This window comes from Austrofundulus limnaeus, unplaced genomic scaffold (genome assembly GCF_001266775.1).
Source record: "Austrofundulus limnaeus strain Quisiro unplaced genomic scaffold, Austrofundulus_limnaeus-1.0 Scaffold534, whole genome shotgun sequence".
In the NCBI taxonomy this organism is placed as follows: Eukaryota; Metazoa; Chordata; class Actinopteri; order Cyprinodontiformes; family Rivulidae; genus Austrofundulus; species Austrofundulus limnaeus.
The window spans coordinates 236,591-258,659 of NW_013952936.1; the positions used below are offsets into that span (position 1 = coordinate 236,591).

Genomic DNA, 22,069 nt, shown 5'->3' on the forward strand with positions numbered 1-22,069 from the left:
GTGTGTGTGTGTGTGTGTGTGTGTGTGTGTGTGTGTTGGAGTAATTGAGCAGAATGTCCGTGATCTGCAAACCAATGCGCCGTTCTGTCCTCTTCTTCCCCTGTGGCCCCGTCTCCTTCTACCCCCCCACTCCACCACCACCACCTTGGACTAGAGTCCATTGTCTCGGCCATATTGTCTGTCCCCAGAGAGCCTTGATAACCGTGTCTCCGTCTACGCAGCGAAAAAAAGGGGGGTGCGGGAGGAAGGAAAGAAAAAAGAAAAATACCAAAGCAGTAAGCTGAAGTGTCCCAATCGAAATCTGTTTTCTCCCACCGGTTTGATCAGCTGACCCTCGTTTGTTGTCGTTTGTTATAGATTAGGGGGCGGGGTCAGAGCGATGAGACGAGCTTTAAAGTGTCACAAGTGACCGGGAAGGAGAGGTGTTCAGACTGAGGCCCACATCCCAAACCCAGCTAACTAGACTCAGGTCATATGACACGGTTAGAGAGGGGGGCGGGGTCAAAGGTCAGCTGGAGGCATTCCAGCATCATTAGAAGCAGAGCGAGGCACTGTACGCTCGCTCAGTCGACGCATCTCGTCTAAATTCATCCGTCAATCCAGGCGGCTTGTCTTACACTGTCCCCTCCCCTCCATCCATCCCTCCGTTCACAATGAAACCTCTGTCTTTTCAGGTAGAGGGGGGTGAGGGGGGGGCAGAGAGAGAGGGAGGGAAGAAGAAAAAGACGGAGACCATTTGGGCCGAGGTGGGAGACCTTCAAAGAGCGGGAAGAAAGAAAGAAAGAGGCCAGCTGGGACTCTTGTGTTGTCATTTACGTGAGAGAAAAAAAGCTTGTTTGTGTGTGTATGTATATGTGTGTGCATGTGTGTGTGTGTTTTGTGAGGCCAGGCCAAGTTGCTGACAGTGAGACAAATGTTGTGACTCCTTTATGGATTGCCGAACAAACGCAGCACAAATAGATGCCCGGCACAACAATGGTCAAACACCGTCCGTCGCTCAATAAATATTAAGCTCCTCCCCACAAACACCGGGGGATCGGGGTCGCCATCCACCGGATGCACTTCTCCTCTCCTCGTCTGTTGTCACTCCTCCCCCAGCGTTGTCTTTCTGCCTCTTATTCCCTTTTCTAAAGCAGGATTTTCCCACGAGCTGTCCTCGCTTCCAGACAAATGAGTGCACAAAACTTTTTTCCCCCTCCCCGATCTTTTCTGCGCCAAAAAAAAAACGTCGGGTCGTGCTGTCCACTCACTTCACTCGGGAAAGATGATGGGGAAAGTAAACTCAGGGTGGATGAACAAATCAAACCAGAGGCCTTTACTTTGGAAACAACTTTTTGCTCTGGGTGTGTGAATAACAGCAGTGATAGGAGGTTGTTGCCTTTTGTGGAGAAGCTGGACAGGAAACACGGTTAGAACTGCAGGCCGGTCACAGAGGACGCTTTGTGTTTCTGCGTGTGTGTACGAGCTGCCCCGGAGGACAAAAATCTACTTTTTCTACCTTAACTTACGGGCCAGTTTCAAAATAAAAGTTCTGGATGTTATCTTTATCTGCATCACTCAAAAGACAACTCTATAAATAGATATTAGGCAATATCCTTAAAAGTCTGCCCAAGAAAAAAAAGAAAAATGGGAGAAAAGGGAGGGATGGACATTCTTACAAACAGCTGATTGTGTAAAAAGTGAAGAGTGAGTAAAAAAACACCAGAGAGAGAGCGGGACAGGCCATGTTAAAATAAGTTCAACAGCGTGTGACGGAGAGATGGAGGAGGGCAGGTTTTTCTTTTTAAAGAGGGAAAAAAGCGGGTTTGAAGGGGAAACATTGGTTTAAATTCCTGCCTGAGGTGTCACACGGATGTAAACGTAGCGGTCGGCTCTTCGGAGGCAGAAACACCRCGGGCGCCTTATCTGAAAAGACACATTCCGCTCAACTATTGTGATATGCCCTTCCATTCCCCTCAGAGCCGTTTCAAAGATCGCTCGCATTTCCACGCAAACAGACCCTCACCTGAGCGACAGCCTGATGCTTCGGAGCCCTCGCAACTGTGGCAGGAGGGGAAAATATAAATAAAAGGCAAAAGAGGTTTTTAATTTATTGATTTTTAAAAGCAGAAACGATTGMGTGTGTGGATTTAAAGAGCAGTTCTGCAGAGGAATTCTCCAGAGGAGGCTCCCACGCTCCCCGAAAGTAGGAGTTAACAGGAGCAGATAGCACCGCGGTTGTGTTAGCAGCCAAACACACCAGCGTTGCTTTGTCTCAAAAACAAATCTCCGTCCCCGTTCCTCCCGGATTCACTGCAAACGTGTGGTTTTTCCTGCAGCTGCAGCTCTGCCAACACCAAATGGGCGCGTTGATTACAGCGAGCCCCGGCCAGGAGCCCGTTAACCACCGCTGATGGCGATTACTCAGCGCGTTAATGGACGTCCGCCGCTGTCCGATTAGTGACTTAGCGGCGGGCGACATATGTGATATGAGAGGGACTTAGCTGAGGAGCCGCTAATCGTCAAAAAGCCAAGGGGAAGTGGCGCTCTAATCTCAGCTTAGCACTCTCACCGTGTGCATGCGAGTTTTTATAAAAGGRACATTTACACAGAAGGCCTGAAAGTGGTGATTCTCTTATATAAAGGGGTGAATTAATGCTAATATTCAGTAATTATGACCYGTGGAACTGTTTTCTAAAGCTTAATAAAGCTTTTTTTTATTTTTCACATTTCTTCACGTCGTGTCTTTAGGACGTTTTCCTTGTGGGTCTGCAGCAGCACGACCGCCCTGCCAAACTTTAAACCAAGGAACCTGCACACCCGCTGTGCCCGCTTGTGTTGTAATTCCACTTCAAAGGCAAACTGAGGGGAGCGAGGGGGATTTTACAACCAGAGAGGAGCTGTGACTTCTTTTTTTTTTTTAAATTTGGAGGAAACTGTGCAGAAAAGAGAGTCGATATTCACTCTGCTTTAATGTGTTTGGATAAGCAGCAGCCGTGGTTCAACTGATGGATAAAGAAATGATACAAGAGGTTTGTGTGTGAAGGCGGGCCGACGGGCCTCAGAGCTGACCCCAGGTCTGCGTCAGGCTCAGAGGTGTGTGTGCTGGGTACAAGGTGTGTGTGTGTGCTGCGTACAAGATGTGTGTGTGTGCTGCGTACAAGGTGTGTGTGTGTGTGCTGCGTACAAGGGGCCGTGTGTTTGTGTTGGCTACAAAAGGCCTTAGTGTGAGCCAGTGAAAGGAGGCAAAGTAAACAGGTAGTGATGAAGACAGACCTCTGTTCTGTGTGTGTGTGTGTGTGTGTGTGTGTGTGTGTCTGTGTCGCGTGGCTCAAAAGGCAGTTTGTACAGCTGGGCCGCGGCGTGTGAAACGCCACACTCTTTACAACTTAGAGCTGTTTTCACCGCTCGGTTTCAGTTTTAGTATCGATACGCTGATAATGTTTATTTTTTTATTTTCTGCTGAGCTCAGGTGGAGGAGATAAAAAAAAATCATTTGTTCCTGTTGATGTGTTTTCATGCTGTTTGTTCTTCTCTCCTGCACATCCTGTTCTTTCCCCGAAAGCAGATATTTCAACTTCAGCGTTATTTTATTGCAACATTTTTAAAAGTCATTAAAACAAGGAGGACGTTTTGATTTAAAGGCTCGTGTCGAGGCAGCGTTCTCCCGAATGTTTCCCTCATCAGTGGATAAAAGCAAGACTCTTAACTTCCCCTTTCAGGAGTGAAGCGTCTCTCAGCGATATGCAAGTAATGAMATTCATAAACTGGGCGAAATGATTGGATTATCCGACTCATTTGCGAATATTGCAGGTGTAATTTTACATCCCACCGATGGGAGTTTCTGCAAAGTTTATTTCAAACTTCACACGTCCCGGTGTGACRCCTGGAGCTGCGCTTCACATTGTTTGTGTTTGCACCGTGGTGAGGTAAATAAGCAATGAATTAGGGGCAGGGCCGCTCCGAGGAAGAATGCCAGATGTACAGTCCGGAGGAAATCCAATAGAGTCAAGAGTGTAATCAGTTTACTGGAGACAAGCGGCGAGCGAGGGGAGGAATCTGAGGGGGAGAGGCTGAGGAGGAAGACAGAGTCAATTAGAGTCAGGACAGAGAGCAGATGTGTAAAAAAACAACTCGTTCGATCAAAATCAAAGCGTTATAAAGAAGGAGGCGACTGAAAGGCCTGTTGCTTGTCTCAGATCTTTGAGTTCTCCAGCGTCCCTCCGTTCCTCTGCACGGCTGAGCGTTAGCAGCCTATTACCCAGGGTCATAGTCGCAGTGGCTTCAAGGCTGACAAGTGCATCTGAAAGCACTCAGGCGAAGCTGAGAACCGCATTAAATTCTATTATTGCCGCACAGTCACTTCATCCCTATTCAGCTGGAGTACGGGGAGGCAAATTTACCTTGTGAGGGACAGAGTTCATCTAATAGACGTGGCTTTATATCCTTTTCCCTTTTCAAGGGAACAAAGCCACGCTAACAAATGCAAACAGCAGGGCTGTCATGCTGCTCGCTACTTTCCTCCAGTTCCTCCATTGTCCGCGGGTTTTTATAAATACATATTATTGCCACTGTACATACTGCCCTCAGTCTGTGTTCCTCTGTGAAAAGCCTATTGTCAGGACCTGGTCATTTCCTCCACAGAGCTGTGCAAGCTGCTCCATTTGCAGTAATGGCCCCGTCTTTTGGAACAGTGAACGTTGAATGGCCCCCGTGGTAAACATATTGTAAGACCTGTGTGTGTGTGTGTGTGTGTGTGTGTGTGTGTGTGTCAGCAGGCTGACAGAAGTGAAATAGAACTTGGAGAATAAAAAAACACAAATTTAAAGCAGGTTGATGACATGTTGTACGCTCACAGAGGAGGATCCAGGAGTTTGTGGGGAAGCCCCCCCCCACACACACACACAGACAGACAGACAGACACACACAGACAGACACACACACAGACAGACACGCACACCACAGCTCCAGTTGTCAGTCTCTGATTTCATCTGGTGAATATTGCTCATTCTTCCTCCTGTCCCCACCCCTTGTCTCTTCTGTCTCCTGCTCCTCTTCCAGGATGTCTTCCAAGCGACCAGCCTCTCCATATGGGGGGACAGATGGAGAGGTAACCATGGCAACCAGCAGACAGCGAATGGAGGACGAGGAGAGCGAGGGACTGGGCGGTGTCATCCACCTCCCCCTGGCCTACTGCGGCAAGGTGTCCCCTCGTTCGCCCCCCAACCGCAACTTGGACAGCCCTCCCAGCACGGTAAGGGACGGCTGGCGGTTCGAGGTTTCGCTCTGCTTTACGGAAAAGAGGGGGCGGGGCTTAGACGGCGGGCGGGCGGGCGGTGCCGAGAAACAGGTGGAGATGCTTTCAACAGGTTTCATTCAGCAGAACTGTTGCAGCGTTCCTGGATGTTTCCCCTGAAACAACAYGGTGGATTTAAACGGAGCAGAGCTGCTGTGAGGGTCCGATCGAGTCCATCGGGCCCAGATTACTGTCCGACACCCCGGAGGTGTCAGAACCCCCTGTTAAAAGTTAAAGAAGTCAATCAACCATCAAGTAAAGTGATCTGTGGAGTCAAACAGGCAGACAGCTCTGCAGCAACAAGATGGTTTCTACCCCAACTTTTATCAACTCCAGAGRCTTTTTATGACGTCTGTCATCAACAAAACTGCAACAACATTTGATTAAAGTTGCATCAAGTTGCACTCGTCTGATCTGCAGCAGTAAACCTTACAACAGATCAGGGATGGGCAGGTTCAATGATGGGAGGAGACAGTTTTATGGCCACACAGCTACACACTTACACAGTCGAATTAAAACTGCCATTTTATAAATGTTTGTGTATAARTAWGTTTATTAAACAAACATACAGTGCAATAACTCAACATATGTCTTGCTCAAATGTATGTAGAACAGCTCTCTTGTTTAATACAGATAAATACAAAATATTCGGAGCAAAAAAAAAAACACTTTACTGTATAACGGCATAAAACGCCTCGACTCCTATGTGGTAAAAAGTCTTTGGTAAACTTCTCATATTTAGCTTTGTGCAACATGATTTATAATAAAATCCTTCATGGCAGCAGCGTCTCTAAGCTGACTGAACAGATGGTCTACCTGCCAAAATAAAAACATTTAAAGAAAAACTTTATTTCTTCGTTGGCAGGCCGAACAGAAGTCACCCGCGGGCCGTCTGTGGCCCTCCATCCACCAGTTGCCCATCCCTGCATTTAATCATTTATACGAATATAAGTTTGTAACTACATTTAATATCTGTAGCATCAAATAGAGCGAATTTTAGACTCTGCTTTCTGATTCAGGACCATCTGAAAATGTGTTTAAAGTTTACGGTCCTCAGTCCCCGTCCTGCAGCTGACGCCTCCTCTGTTGAAACGCTCGTGTCCCACTGCTAATCCCGCTGATGTCTCTTTTCTTCGTTTTCTCTGATCTGATGGATCAACGTGGACAGAGGATGCACAGCGAGGCTGACTATTTTAAAACCCTTTCAAAATAAAGTACGATGGCAGAAAACCACTGGGAGCTAATATAGCATTAATTCTTTAAATTTTAATATAAGAAACACTGCCCATCCCTAACTGATGACAAATTATTAATTAATGATGCAAATTATTTGTTGCCAACCACTGAGAGAAAATGATTGAATTTTTTAATGTTTTCAACCAGAAATAAACTTTCCTGATCGCGATTATTTATCTTTAAAAACTGATTGTATGATGCAGTTTGAGGGTGAAACACGTTCAGAACAATTGGATTGTTTTTTTTAAATAAAGTGAATATCTCAGAAGCACAGAGTCGATTTGTGTTTAAACCTGATAAACTTTGTGATAATGCTGTTTACTCAACACTAAATTACTCCACATACCTCTGCGATGAGTACGAACTAAAGGCCGAGTCCTAAAAAGGAAGAAAGTCACTTTGTTCGTGAGGGAAAAGCAGAATGTTGCTGGAAGCTGCAGATTTGGTTTTTTTGTTTTAAATGGAGAAAAGGGGGAAAGTTTAAGGCTGTCTGGGTGCACCTGTTTCCTTTTCTCCCCTCTTTAAGAACATTTGATTTAAAGCTGCAGATCGTGAGCGGCTGGGGTGAGTCCTGTTTGGGGGAGGAAGTGTGACACAGTTGTATGTTTGTCTCTGCATCTTTTGACTCCATGTATTGGTGGAGGATAGCTTGCTGCCTGAYCCACACAGGGTGGATCAATTATCTGATATGTTCAATAAAGATTAGACTTATTGTTCACCCTGTTGAATCTTAAAAACTCCACCTGTCTCCCTCGACGCACGCCTTCAGGTGCTCCGAAAACACCGGCTGACCTTTACCCCGCCCGCCCCCGCGCCGACAATAAACCCGTAAAACAATAAACGGTGCTTAGGAGCCGTAATGGCAAGCTAATTCTGTAATTAGCACGCTGATTAGGACGCACACCCCTCCCAGGCTGGACTCTGCGTGTGTGGCAGGTGCTGACTGTAAACCAAAGTCCTGGGCCCGTGCAGGAACATCGACTCCAGGTTTATCTGTTAGGGACAGCGATTAGATTAATCCTGGTTCGTTTAGATGGGGGGGTGCACACAAACGGCTTTTTATTGCCGTTCTCCTCAGGTGGCTGAGAATAAAAATAATCAGGGATTTGTTTTTCACTTCCTGGATGACTGAGGAGGAAGCACTAACRTGTGTCCCATCACACTTCTGTTGTTAAATATGTCTTTTTGGAGGTTAACGGTGCCAATCCTCGTCATGAATGACTGTCAGTGGATGAAGAGTGAGGGAGGAAGGATTAACCACAAGCTGGGGGTGTTGAAGGACCCCCGAGGGATGGAGACAGGGGGTCTCCTGCTCTCGGGGCAGTTGTGGGAAAGCGATAGCGKGGAAGCAAAAGGCTCATCTGCAACCGGTCGACTTGAGGAGAGGCAGCAGGGGCCAGAGTGGAGTGGGAGTGGGAGTGAGGGGGGGTGAGATTACAGCTTTATCTTGTCGTGGTGAATTAACACGGTGGAGGAGAGGCGCTCAGCTCCACACTGAACTCTTCATTCCTGCAGCGCCTGCCTGTTCAGCTGCAGCTGACAGACAACGGCAGTCAGAAAACAAAAAGCTTAAAAAACTCACAACATTCTCACTGCACAGCTGGACTATGACTGGTGCTGCTGAAATGCATGATGGGAATCTTTTTAGCTGCTAACTGATCATCCAGGGTCCTTATAAGATCCAGATATGATGAAYTGATAAAGACAAAACGTGATCAAACTTCTCTATCTGGGAAAAAAAACTGTTTAATATTTATTTTGTTGCCTTTTTTCCTCCCTCCTCTGTCGGCTGACGAAAGCTTTTCCACTCCTGAAACTGGTGAATTTTTAATTTAAACTAAAATAAAACAAAAGTGCAGAGTGGCATTTACTTTGACGATTGAACAAACATACAGCAGAATGACGAAGTTAAATGGGGAAAAATAACTTCAATTTAACTAATAAAACAGTATAGAACTAAAAATGGTAGTTTTATGTGTATTCAGTTTTTGTTAAAGTTAAAGGAATCTTTAAAAAGGAAGTGTTTGTCAAGTTCTGTTCACATCTGCTCTTCTTTAGTGTTAAAACAGAAAGTGCTCAGTGTCCGTCGTTCGATCAGATCACCAGTGTTTGTGCACGTAGCAGTGCAGATCTCAGTTTGAACAGCCTGCACCAGATGTGACGTCACCTGCAGCACGTTTACAGAAATAAACATGAAAACGTTCCGAAGCTGCTGAACCACTTCTTACAAACTCGTGTTGTGGATAGATTCAACCTTATCGTCTCTGATTTAGAGCCACACGTGAAACTTAAAACATCTGATTCATGATCAGATTCAGGWCACATAAATGTTTGCAGAGAGGAGAGAAAAGTTCCTGAAACTCTCTGGGGAATGTTAAGCTCTGTAGGAAATAACTGACATTAACATCCAATCAGAAATAAAAACATTTTGTTGTGCACAGATAATTGAAACAACAAATTTAACCTAAAGTTTATGGAAATCTAAACATTTAAGTTGCATAAAAAGACGACATTTATGACGTGCATGTATTATAAAAACTGTTACGGTATTTACAGTTTGTTTCATTCGGTGTTCGGTTCATTAAATTCCTTCACAGAACTGTTTCCACCATGTTCAGCKCTGGCACCACTCATRGCTAAAACTAATTTTCTGCAGATATATTTAAAAGCTGAACTTCAGTTTTCTAATTCCCAAGTTTCCAACTTTGAAATTTTCAACCCAGATGTCGTGTGAAAAAAAAAGTCAGATTTAGGCAACTTTTGCCTGCAAGTTATCTTCACATAACTGCAAATAAGTAATAAAAACAGAGGAAAAACCAGTCAACACACAGTCAGCTGAGTAATTAAGCAGTTTACTGTCAGTTATAGGATTTATTTTATTTATTATATTAATATTTTATTTAAGGTCAGGGCCTCACCTGCAACTTATTTGTCCATAATCATGTTTGTCTTTTTGCGCTTCTTTTCTATTCTTTTAATGTTTATGTTTGCAAACCCTCGTGAAAAAAAAACATGTTTTCACATCAGGCAGAGGCGAGCATCTTTCATCAACGTGCTAATGGACAAACACTAATAATTTCATTAACAGCCGAGACGCCCGCTTACGCCGCCGACAACTATAACGATATTTGGTCGAGCATTATTTCTTATTCATCTTCCTCCACGAGCTCCCCTCTTTTTTTTAAATCTACAATTTGAATGTGTGATTGTGTGTGTTCATGTGAATATGACAGATTTAACACAGCCATTGAGCAGTCTTGAGACACAGTGGTCACACTTAATTTCTCATGCCAGCGATGCACTAATGAATCAACACACGCCTGCCTGTCAGCAGCGAGGGGTCGTGGTAAAATATACTGGCATGCTTTTTAGCCAAAACTGCTATTTAAAACACGGCAAATACAGCTGTGTGCTGTCAGATAAAGACGGGGCAAACGTGGAAATCTTGGACGATATTAAACAAATAGTTTTTTTTTTATTTTCTCAAAATTTACAACTATCAGAGGCCACATTCCTCCTGACATGAGCAGCAAAGTGTTTACTGGTTTCTCCCAGCCTGAGGGTCCCCCAAGTCAAACCTGACAACGTCTGTGTTTAGCCATGGCATGTAAAAGGATTTGCGGTGTGTTTTGCAGCATGTCGGTGTTATTTATTTTATTTTTTTTAAGTATGGTAAAGATTGGCAGCCTCGGCGCAGACCTGACTCTAACCAACCCCCCTGCAGGGAGCGATCAGTGGCGTCCTCCCGGTGTGTGCGCGCTCAGCCGTTTCCAGCTCTTCCTACTTGCCACATTGTCCACGCCTTGATTGGAGGCGACGCGCCGAGCGTTAAATATCGTTTCTTCACGCGTACACCTTTCACAGCCCGAGACATGTCAGGCTGAAAAACGCAGGAAGAGAGTTTCTTCTGTCGGGCACTGGAATTTAAAAAAAAAAAGGAATATAAATAAATAAAAATGAAGAGCGGCATCTGTGCAGGCTGCAGGAAAAAATAGCATTTTCTTCCTTTTTTTTGGCAAGACTTAAGTGTTTTTAAACCAGCCTCCCCTCACAGATGAGCTTAAGAAGACAAAAGTTGTTTAATTCGGTTCCATTGCAGAGGCAGTAAAAGGATAAAGAGAGTGAGGCGCAATTTTTACTTTGTTCCAGTCATTTGGAAGAGAATTGACATCTGCAAACTAAAGGCAGAACCGCCCACACTGCCAGCCTGCCACATCCAGTGCATATAAATACATACATGCAGACACTCATACGGTTACACACACACCTACAGGCGATGTGCACAGTGTCGCACACGCAACGCCACGCACATGCACCGAGCAGAGGGCACAAACGTTTACAGTGTTTGTGCTCATGAATAAATGCATTTTGAGGAGAAAAGTTTTGCAACCTGTGTTTCCGCAGGAGGAGGGGAGTGTGTGGAGGCTGAGTGACACCTATTTACATCAGAAAATCTGCCYTTTTTTATTTTGATCCCTCTGTTTTGGTCTTTGCGAGGCACGTGGATTATATGCTCGGAGGTTGACAGGGGGAAAGATACATAAGCCATTTAAGTTGCCTTCAGGATCAGCGCTGTCTGTCGGAGTTCACACATAAATAACGCCGCGGGCCCTAATGTACTGGGGTCTTTGAAGCAGCCATGGCTTGGCGCTAATTCCATTTGATTGGGAAATGACCTTCATTGTTGGTCGCAGCCAGATGACATCTCCCTGGCAGCTTCTCGACGCAGCAAAGAGATCCGACAACCCTTCAACCCTCAGCTCCAACCCCCCCTCCCCCCCATCCATATTCTTGTTGTGTTTGTTTTGTTTGCGCAACATCTTCCTCAAAAGAAAGAGTGCGGCTCTTTTAAGCAGGCACTGGATTAGATAAATGGGATGTGACAGGTGTGACCGGTGCCTTCAAGATGCCTCTTTCCTCCTGCTCTCTCTCTCTTTCAACTTGCTCTTCTGTGTTTTCCTCTAATAGCAATCCTTCTCTCGCTTTGTTAATTTCAAATTTAGCTGTTTTTGTTACATTCGCTCATCATGGTGGTGGCACAACTCGTTAATTCCTTGAAGGACTGCAGGAGTTTTATTTAAAGGTGTGTTAAAGTGGCTGCAACATCATTTTTTGTAGTAATTATGAATGCATTTTTGCACAGATRACAGTGATAATATATTGTAGCAAAAATTTCACGCTGCTGAGATGAGCAGTCAGTAAGTTATTTGCATGTGAAGAAACAGGAAGTGATGTCAAAGGGGAATGTCTGTGTGTAAACAAAGCGTTGCTAAAATGGCCGACAACACAGACCGTAGAGAAGAATCTGATGTTAGTTAGATTTTTTTTGAGTCTATCAGAGATGAAGAGTCAGAATTTAAATAATATTGTTTCCTTTTGTTAATGAGTTCCCCTTTGATGTCACTTCCTGTTTCACTCCGATTGAGTCAAGTTCAAAAGTACCAAGTAAAGTTTCTTAAATACTGTATAAAGATGTATTCTGTGGCTGCTAGCTTCATCTCACTATCTGTAATTTTSAGCCCTTTTTGTTGCCAAAGGTAGATTAGCTGTGGCGGCCATCTTTAATTAGTTTGATCCCAAAATTTAAATACGTATCAATAAAAATTCACCATGTGCTTCATTAAATATTTAGTTAACAGTGTTAATTTTGAAAGGTAATGGCAAAGTTTCAAAAAAGATCTTCCTCAGTTAGTTTGAGTTGGGGATTACTTTCAGCTACTACCAAACCAGATTAGAGCCTAATCTCTGAAAAAAAAAATGGCTGAGTTCCAATTCTTTCTGTGTCCCTTGAGGTCTTCTTGAATGCGACTCAATCCAAAACGTTTTATTTAAACGGTAAGTTTATTTTAGAAACACTGAACTTWATGAGCATACCTAGATGTCATAAGTTAAACTCGTACTGCGTTTTGAGCTACTTGTAATTACAGACAATTAYGTTTTTAAACACCGATCGTGCCCGAACTGTTGCAGCTTCATCGCTGCCCTCACAACCTGCCAGTCTGCTACAGCTCAAGAAGAAGAGTGGTGAATTATTGAGCTTCTTCAGAGTGTGGAAACACGAAGAGTCCAAGTGAGAGAGGCAGTGAGGTGTTGAAAATGCCAAGTGATAATGGTCTGCTGTACCTCTCATATGGAGTTGAGCCACTAACAATGGAAGGATTGTTGAAAGCCTCTTCCTGACTTTATCATCCTTATCAAACAGGAAAAACACTGTTTTTGGTAAAACAGAAATAATCAATGGAGATCATGTATTCTGCGTTTGTACTTGAGTTGTAACAAAGCCACTTCTCAGAACCAGATCATTTATTTAGCATTAAATCAAGGAAAGTTTTAATTCTGTTTCTAAGAGTTATTTGCTGTCCTGATTACTCCATCATGGACTGTGATCCACCAACTCTGAGTTAATGATTACATCTCTGCCTTCACAACATGATATATTAAATATACCTGGAACGCACTTCACTCTGACACACACAAACGTACAGGAACTTTGCAGTGTGTGTGTGTGTCGCTGTCTCAGGTGGCATGTGCCTACACTGCAGCGAGATTAGCCAAAGATTAACCCTGTGGACCATTGACCTTCGTGTTCACAAAGGGCTGAGCTGACAGACTGGCTGGATGATTGACTTACTGACTCGTTTCTTTCTTGCTATAATTAAACAGCACACCTTAACAGACCCACGTGAGAGTTCAGCTGTCTCATTGTTATCTTTGTTTTTGAATTCAGAGCTTATTTATTCGCATGGTCTCCACTGTCGTTGCATGTTTGAGTGGTGTTTTCCAGGTGAGGGGCCGTCCCTCTCTRTGTCACTTTTAATTGGCCTGAGCCGGTGTTAAGTCCGCAACGCTGGCTGTAGAAACAAACACAGGTCTTACCGGGCCAAAGATTAACATGCTAAACTGTGCTTACAATAGGATTCACCTGCTGCTTTCAGGTTCATTGTCAAGTTTGGCCATTTCCAAATGGTTGAGGCCCAGTGTCATGAAGAAGGCTGATTTATGCTCCATTTCTGAGCCTCGTTCACACCTGTTGTCTCGTCCCTTCTCTCATTTACATTCCCAAAGCAAATAGCTCTGACATGTACATCGGGTTCAGCAGATGGGAGCAATTTGTACCTAATGTGTGTCAGATCATGGTTGTTCTCACCACAAAAATATGACCTTCCACTAACAGCAGGCATAAAAGTGATAAAGAAAATAAATAAATAATTAAATAAATGAAAAAATGTCACATTTGGAACATGATGTTTTAAAAAAAAAGTTAAGTAAACAAAGAGAAACTTTAGTCCTTCACCAGGAGTGTCAAACTCATTTTCACCAAGGGCCACATGAGCGTTTTGGTAGCCCTCGAAGGGCCAGTTGTAATTAACTAAACAGTGTTTTAACATGTCCTCTTTTAAGCACTGATAAGAACTACCATATTTATTCAAGTATAATACGTAAAATTTAATCCATAAAATCATGGACAAAGTTGGGGGGTAGTACTATACTTGGATAAATATTTTTACTTATGTATTTTATCTGAAATATCAGCCTCATTAACAAAATGYCTGAGTCCGGAAATGAAACCACGTCGTAAAAAGCGGTTGAAGCGATCTTACCTCTAAAACTCCTTTGTGCCTCCGAGCAAGATAGTAACAGATCCAAGCAGGCAACATGATGTGAAAAAAGAAAAAAAGGCAGTCCTGCAGCTAAGTAATGATAACGAACTAACGATATTAATGTGCAGCCGGGCCGCTCCTGGGACTACAACAAACACATGGTCGTCTGTAATGGCTGCCGTCTACCGGTGTTCTGTAAAAGTTGGTCTACCTGAAAAAAGTTTCCCCACCAGAGGGGGCGCTCGCGAGACGCAGAGGATGAGATTGTTGTTGAGTGGGATTCTGATGCCTTTATTACAGAGGAGGAATACCAGAAACTTTTACTGATACTGATGATGGTGAGCCTGATTTTGAAGGCTTTTAATTCAGCTTCATCCACACTTGTTAGAGCCACATAGCTCTATCTGTTTGTTATATCACACCAGTTAACAAATGAACATTTGATAGTTTTTGTTTTATTTATACATTTGTTGTTTAGTACCTTTTAGTACATATGTTGTTAAAAAAATTAAAAACTGATACAACAGTCAAATGATAATTTTACTGATAAATATAAAGACTGCAAAGGCTGAAAAATCCTGAAGTCCATGTGAATTTAGAGGTAGTATGAGAATTACGTTTTTTATGCTTTTTAAGATATAAATRGGGGGGAGCATTATACAAGAGATCGTATTATACACAAATAAATACGATAAGTGTACGACTGACTAAATCTGAAATAAAAGTTTTACTCACTGATGAGTTTCTAGTGAGTAGCTAGTATGCATTATAGCAAATTTAGTTTATGGTGGATGTTGACTTTAAAGCAGTTTATTTTCAGACATTAATACTGAGCTATCCAACTAAATTCCTCCGTTACTTAAAGCCAACAGCTCAGGGGCAGGACAATTATTATCTTTAACCTTTTAAATTTATTTTGTTGCATTTATTCATAAATTTAAAGTTTACCATTGATATAAGAAACAATTTTCATGTCAAGTAAAAAATATATATATATATATATATGTGTGTGTGTGTGTGTGTGTGTGTGTGTGTGTGTGTGTGTGTGTGTTTTCATAAATAGCATGGGGTCCCTAGGTAAAACTAATCTCATCAGAACAGGACTTTTTATATGATATGATTGATTCAGGCTGAGATATCTAAGTATTCATCACACTACTTTTATATCATAAACATGCTTAGTTGATTTAAAGTCTGATACTCAAAACTGGGAGGATAAGTTTAAACTTTTAACATGCTTGTAATATTTTTGTAAAGGTGGCAAATTATTCCTCTCCCTCTGCCACTTCTTCTTCTGAGATCTATTTACTACCCCCTTTCTGGAGACGGCAAATATTTCACATYAAATATGATACCTGAGTGGATTTTCCTCCACAAGTTTATCTTTAAATTTAAAAATGGTTGAAACCGTGCCAGTCGAAAGTCACATCCTTATTTTTGCCGGCATTTTTTTTTTTTTTCGATTAATCCGGGTCTCTAACAATTTTCTACGAACAGTTTCGGTGCAAATCTGCCTACCATCACCATTTCTCAAAGTTGTCGTAATGAATATGTTAAGAACTAAACTTTTGACACAAGACAGCAGGATAATTAGTCRTGGTGAGAACTTTGGAAAGCTTTACTTTAGCCTGTACCGTTGGTGACTTRAAGGTGGTCTTTGATGGAAAACTGACACCGCTCCAGAGCTTTCTTCTTTCAAAAGGAATGCATCATTCCTACTGACTCTTGTGCGTTTTCGCCCAAATTGCACCCTCAGCATTAACCGTCSCGAATCTCGAGACAAAAGTTGGTCGGCTCTGAAAGTTGGGCGTGGATCACTGCGGCGTTGGACATCTCTCAAAGGGAGCCACAAAAGCCTTTGTGATGAAGAGTTAGCGTGACACTTTCAAGCGCGCCGAGTGTTTTCGTGTCGTTTCATGTGCTCGTCCTGTCAACTTCCTCCAACTCAGTCAAATGCAGATTCCAGAGGATGCGAGAGAGACAGAAGAAGCATGCCCTAACTTGAGATAACTGGCCAAGGATGAAAGTTGTTGCATTGAGATATAARAATAGGAAGAGTTGGAAAGGAAGATGGAGATAATGAGTAGTTCCCTGCCAGCTCCCTTCCTAATCTCCATTTAATTCTCTTATTTCGACAAGTTTTAGTTCTCCTTCCTAACCTCCATTTCTCTCCTCCCTGCAGGACCACGACGGCACCAAGGGGAGTTCACTGAGTCCCTACTCACAGCACAATGCTACCTCACCGGGGAAAGAGGAGGGCGGAGGCGGGGGGCGACCCTGCAGCGACGGAGGCTCGGCCACCGGCACCCTGGGGACCCCCGAGAGACGCAAGGGCAGCCTGGCTGAYGTTGTGGACACACTGAAACAGCGCAAGATGGAGGAGCTGATCAAAAACGAGCCAGAAGGTCAGTGATGAAGGGCTGTCACACTTCCATCCCTCTCTGTCGGGTTAGAATGCTGACTCAGCTTTGTTTTCCTGTTTATATGATGGGAAATAACAACAAAGTGAAGGTTTGTTTCAAACCTGCTGATTTCTTTAGAAAACATTTAATAACTGGCCTGATGGGTTSTATGACCTTTGGTTTTTGTTAAATTTATGTTTTAAATTTGGTTCTATTGAAATGAATGGGGAGATAACTTTTTAACTTCAGTTTTGGTTTTGTGAATTTCAAGTTTTAGATATGGTTTTGCCAATGTTATCTTTGCAAATTTATCCACTGTATTGCTGATTTAGGGTTTTAGCTAGGGTTTTGGTAGTTTTAAGCTGCTGTTGTGCTTCTTTAGCTTTTAGCTGCTGATGTATAACTTATACGTTGAGCTGTGTGGTTTGGCTTTGATTTCATGTTTTGTAGTGACGACATAAGACCTGAAAGAAGAAAACAAATGTTATGTTTTATCTATGGTTTTGCTGCTTTTAGCTACTGTTGTCCTCATTTCATCTCTTTGCTACGATTTAGCAGATTTTAGGTTGTAGTTTCTGTTTTGCTTCTCAAATTTTAGCAAAAAGTTTCACAACTTTAGATTTTAGCTATTGCATAGTTGGTTTTAGACTACTGTTTTGCTAGCTTTAGCTTTTAGCTACAGTTTTGCTTTTATCTGCTGATGGTTGAGAAGTTATTTTTTTGTTTATATAACTACTGTGCTTATCTTAGCTTTTTGCTACTATATTATGTTTTGTTGCAACTCCTGAAGAGCAGAAAGTAGTAAGTAATTTTAGGTTTTATTTGGTTTTGCTACTTTTTGCTTTTAGCCACTGCTGTGCTCTTTTTAATCTCTTGGGTATGATTTAGCAAATTTAGGGTTTTACCTACTGTTTTGAGAATTTTCTATTAAATTTTAGCCAAAATATTGAAAACTTTAGTTCTTAGCTATTGCATTGTTGGTTTTAGACTGTTTTGTTGGCTTTAGTTTGCAGCCATAGTTTTGCTCATTTTAGCAGGTACTATGCTAATATTTGCTTTTAGCTGCTGATGTACTACTTTTTAAATAATGTTGTGCTTCTCTTAACTTTATGTTTTCATTTCACATTTTGTGGCAATTCTTCAAGAGCCAAAATCAGACAACAAATTCTATGTTTTATGTATGTTTTAGCTACTTTTTGCATTTAGCTTCTGTTGTGCTCATTTTATCTCACAGCAAATTTTAAGGTTTATACTTTTTTTTGCTTCTCCTAAATTTTAGCTAAAGTTTTGAAAATATTTTAGCTATTGCATTGTTGGTTTCAGATTTTAACGGTTTAGCTTGCTTTAGCCTTTAGCTACAGTTTTGCTAATTTTATTAGTTAGATATGATTTTGCTAATTTTTGCTTTTATTTGCTCTGCTTGTTTTAACTTTTACAGTTCAGTTTCAGTGTCTTCAGCAAAGTCGCTCAGCATTCACGCTGCATTTTTACAGAACATTAAATTTTAGTAGTTTTCTGTGTTTTTCGCTCTTTCGTTCTGAACTGAACCCACACATATTCAGACAAGAGGAGAGCCTTTGTTTTTTTTGTTTTTTTTTTCCCAGCATACAGACTGACAGCATCAGCTGCTTGGGCCTATTGTCCACTTTGCTTTGCATATTTATCACAACCTGACAAGTAAGATGYGTCTGCATGTGTGAGTGTTGTCTGCTTGAGTGTGTAAAAGAAAAAAATATATACTTAACAACTCTCCAAATGGTTCCTGGCTTTAATTTCAAGGAACACTCACTTCAGCCGAGGAGGCACAAAGGAATAAAAGCATCTTGCCACCTTTCTCTGTTTTTTCTAGCCTTTATGATAATTCATTTTGAGCCGTCAGACAAAGATTTCACATGCTGCTGAGAAAGCTCAACTGTAGTTTTGGCTGGGGTCTACACACATAGCTTTGCTCCAATGGCCTCAGCGTTTCATTCTCAAACACAGCCTCAGGCGACCAGCTGGAGTCCAGCAAAGAGAAAAAAAATCAGCCCGTGGCCAATTCTAATTGTTATTGAGCAGAYAAATGAGGCTCAGATCCCTGTAAAAATGCAGGTGACCGATAAATGATATGAATCCCACCAGGCGTGTTTCTGTTTTAGGAAAATGACTTCACCGTWAATTTTTTTTTTTTAGTTTTAGATGTTTTGGTCAAACCTGCTCAATGAAAATGTCTCAGCATCTCTAATGTCTGTTGAGGATGACTTCCAGCTACTACAACATCAAACTTTATCTCATTATTTGTACAATCAGCAGATTTTTAGCCATTTTTGGGTTGACTGAAGTCGAGCTGGTTGACTCTAAAAGTTAAGGAGCTGTAGATGTACATCGTATGATTACTTTGTCAAAGGTTCATTAACATATGCCCAATGGTTCACGAGATATTTTACTAACAGACAARCAGAGCTGTTGTCTGGAGTTAATGCTAAGGTTTTAAGCAACGGTGCCGTGCAATGTGTAATGCTCAAAGTACGCAGCTGCTATCACACCAAATTTTAGCTAAAACTTGGTCAAATTAAATAAGTTGTTGCCAACTTTGTGGCTCCAACAGTTGTAGATAATCATCCAGTTTTCTTTTTTTTAAATTTTCATTAAAATGTGAGCCATCACATCGAAACCAGGAGTCTAAAAGTTGTATGTGGAGAAATAGGCAGATGTATTGTTTTGATTAAAACACTTGCAAAACTTACATTTTGTCAAAACACAAATAAACATGTTATCAATGTATTATTCCAATGAACTGTCTGAAATATTATCCTAAAAAATGTCTTGAAGCACCTTTTTTAGCAGAAGCAACCAAACACCCGATTTTGAGGAAAAACGCCTTAAAATGTTGAGATTTTCCCTGTGAGCTATCAACCCTTTTATTTCTTTCCAGCTGGGAAATCTCGATATTCAAATACTATGAGGTTTCTTTTTTCAAATTATATAAAAAATCCTCATTAAAATTACATAAAATTAGGATTTAGACCAAATATTTTGTATAATTGTAATCATCGAGACAAATTAAATAATATCTCTGGATTATTGATATCAGGATGATCTAAGTATCAAAACGTAGCTTTTAAAGCCAGGAATCTGAAAATATGATTAGGTTGTTTGTTCAAATTTGACTTAATCCTCATTTCAATGTGACGAGCCACAAATTCTTTGAGTTCATGAGTTTATTTGCTAAAAAACATTATCAGCTTCATACAGAAATGTTTTAGTGAGTTTGGTTTTGTTGCTATAGATGTACAAAAAGGATCCAGGTCACAGTTCTCAACAGAAACCTGGAACCTGTGAAGACCTTCAAACAAACTAACGCACTAATTCCTTAAAACGTCGTACAGTTCAGAGTCAAACATCACTAAACCTGCAGCCTGGAGTCCAAAAGGTGAAAGAACATCACGGCGGTGCAGTTGTGTATTTGCCTTTAAGCATAGGTGCGTTGGATGTGTGTTCTGCTCCTGCACGACATCAACAGGCTTTCATTTCAAGCTGTGATGTGCTAACCTTGTTTTCCAGGCTTTTTGTCGAGCTTTAAAAGCAGCCGTGACGGCTGGTGAGCTCTCACCGTCTGCTTGTTTTTATTCCAGTCGATAAAGAGGCCTGTTGTGGCACATTTTACGAAAAAAAAAAAAAAACCTGGACTGTTTGTCGAGCCGAGCTGTAATTGAGGTGTGTTTTGGGTTGTTCGCAGCTTCGCTGGACCTCGTGAACTGGCTCCACAGTAAAAAAGAAAAACAATGGATCTCTATGAGTCAGCCAGGGCAGAGTGAGAAAAACGAGTACGGGAGGGAAAGGAAGAGCAGCGTCTTCGCAGACCCCCATTAGCACAGTGCCACGGTGGCGTGGCATCAAACCCGCAGCATTATCTGCTGCACGTTTAAATGAAACGCACTAATAAAAGGCCCTCCACAACCAAACACACACAACCTGGGCCAAACAAGAAAGAGGAGAGGGTAAGGGAAGAAAAGATGAAGAGAAGCGAAGGGGAAATAGACAAAGGGAGGGGGGAGGTATTGAACTCGAGATAGAAATCCCTTTTCTGTGCCCGGCTGGCTATTGTTTGGCTGTGTGGCTCACAAAGACCATTAGCAGCAAACAGCAGGTTGGGATGAAAATTTAATGAAGGCTTTAATCATTATGAAAGGCCTGGAATATTACTGCTCTCTGCCACACACACACACACACACACACAGCTTCCAGCTGGATCAATGACACACACACATAGTCATAGTTTGATAACATTAACACCAGGAGGGATGCAAACAGGGGGACAAAGACCCCAAAATGGTCCAGAAAAGGATCAAACGTTAAAAACAGAAGCGAGGCTGATMGAAGGCCGGGAGCGAAATCTCACAGAAAGTCACCAAGTTTGAAACATTTACTCTGTGGCTACTGCTGCTCTACTTTTAGGCTAGATGAATAGCCAGTGGTAGATACTAGGTCAGTGTGTGTGTGTGTGTGTGTGTGTGTGTGTGTTGCTAAAGCCTTTGGGAGCACAAATGTGTGTGTATTTGCATATGTATTTGTGACAGAGCGTGTGTGCAGATGCTTGTTGGGGGAAGAATTGTATTTGCTTGCATTCATGTAAGGTAAGGTGTGTGTGTGTGTGTGTGTGTGTGTGTGTGTGTGTGTGTGTGTGTGTGTGTTGGCCTCTAATAAATGACTCGGCATCCTGTCCCCCATGGCCTGGCCCAACCAGGCTCCACTGCACTTCTGCTCTCTCCATCCATCTTCTGCTGTACTCCACCGGCCACCTGCTACCACAGAAGCATGCACGCACGCACGCACGCACACACACACACACACACACACCAGCTTACATACTGTCTTTAATAAATTCTTCAAGAGCAACAGGGGGAAGATGCCACAGCAGCGGCTGTGTGTCCGGACTGGAGGCCACCGGGTGGCTGAGCGGCTCGTGCCAGAGGATGTGAGTGTGTGTGTGTGTGTGTGTGTGTGTGTGTGTGTGTGTGTGTGTGTGTGTGTGATNGTGTGTGTGTGTGTGTGTGTGTGTGTGTGTGTGTGTGTGATTATGTGGAATAATGAGAGCGGAGCGCGGCATGTCACGGGGGTCGAGGGGAGAGTCGGTGCTTAAACCCAAGCGAGACGGCTGCAGAAGTGCGCACACACATGTGCACACACCTGGGCAAGCTCTCTTTAACCTTGTGTGGCCCCTGTGGCTCAGAGCGAGGCCCGATGATAATCTGTTAGCTCAGCTGTGGGAATAAATTCAGAAAAAAGTTGCTTTATTGTGGAAAATGTAAATATTAAAGTACTTTTGATGTGGATATCCTTCACATTCAAAAAGTCAACTAAATACACACTATTTTACACTTTTTTGTCACATAACAACATATTTTCTTTTAAATTTGGCTAATCCCAGTGAAACAGGAAGTGACATCAAAGGGGAACTCTTTAAGAAAAAGAACTCTCTGGTCTTTGTTTATCAAAGCAACATTATTTTAACTCCGACTCTTCATCTCTGACTGAAAATAATCTAAAGAAACATCAGATTCTTCTCTACAGTC

At 42.4% G+C, this 22,069-nt stretch overlaps 1 protein-coding gene across 2 annotated transcripts in view; it reads left to right on the plus strand.

Annotated features, from left to right (window-relative positions):
• LOC106530581 (transcription factor SOX-5) overlaps positions 1-22,069 on the plus strand; it is a gene marked incomplete at its 3' end in the record, with an annotated part of 225,596 nt that overhangs the window by 176,449 nt on the left and 27,078 nt on the right. For both annotated transcript variants that reach the window (XM_014026227.1, XM_014026228.1), the window contains 2 exon segments: positions 5,041-5,233; positions 16,295-16,517. In XM_014026227.1, the coding sequence (XP_013881681.1) occupies positions 5,041-5,233; positions 16,295-16,517 (416 nt within the window).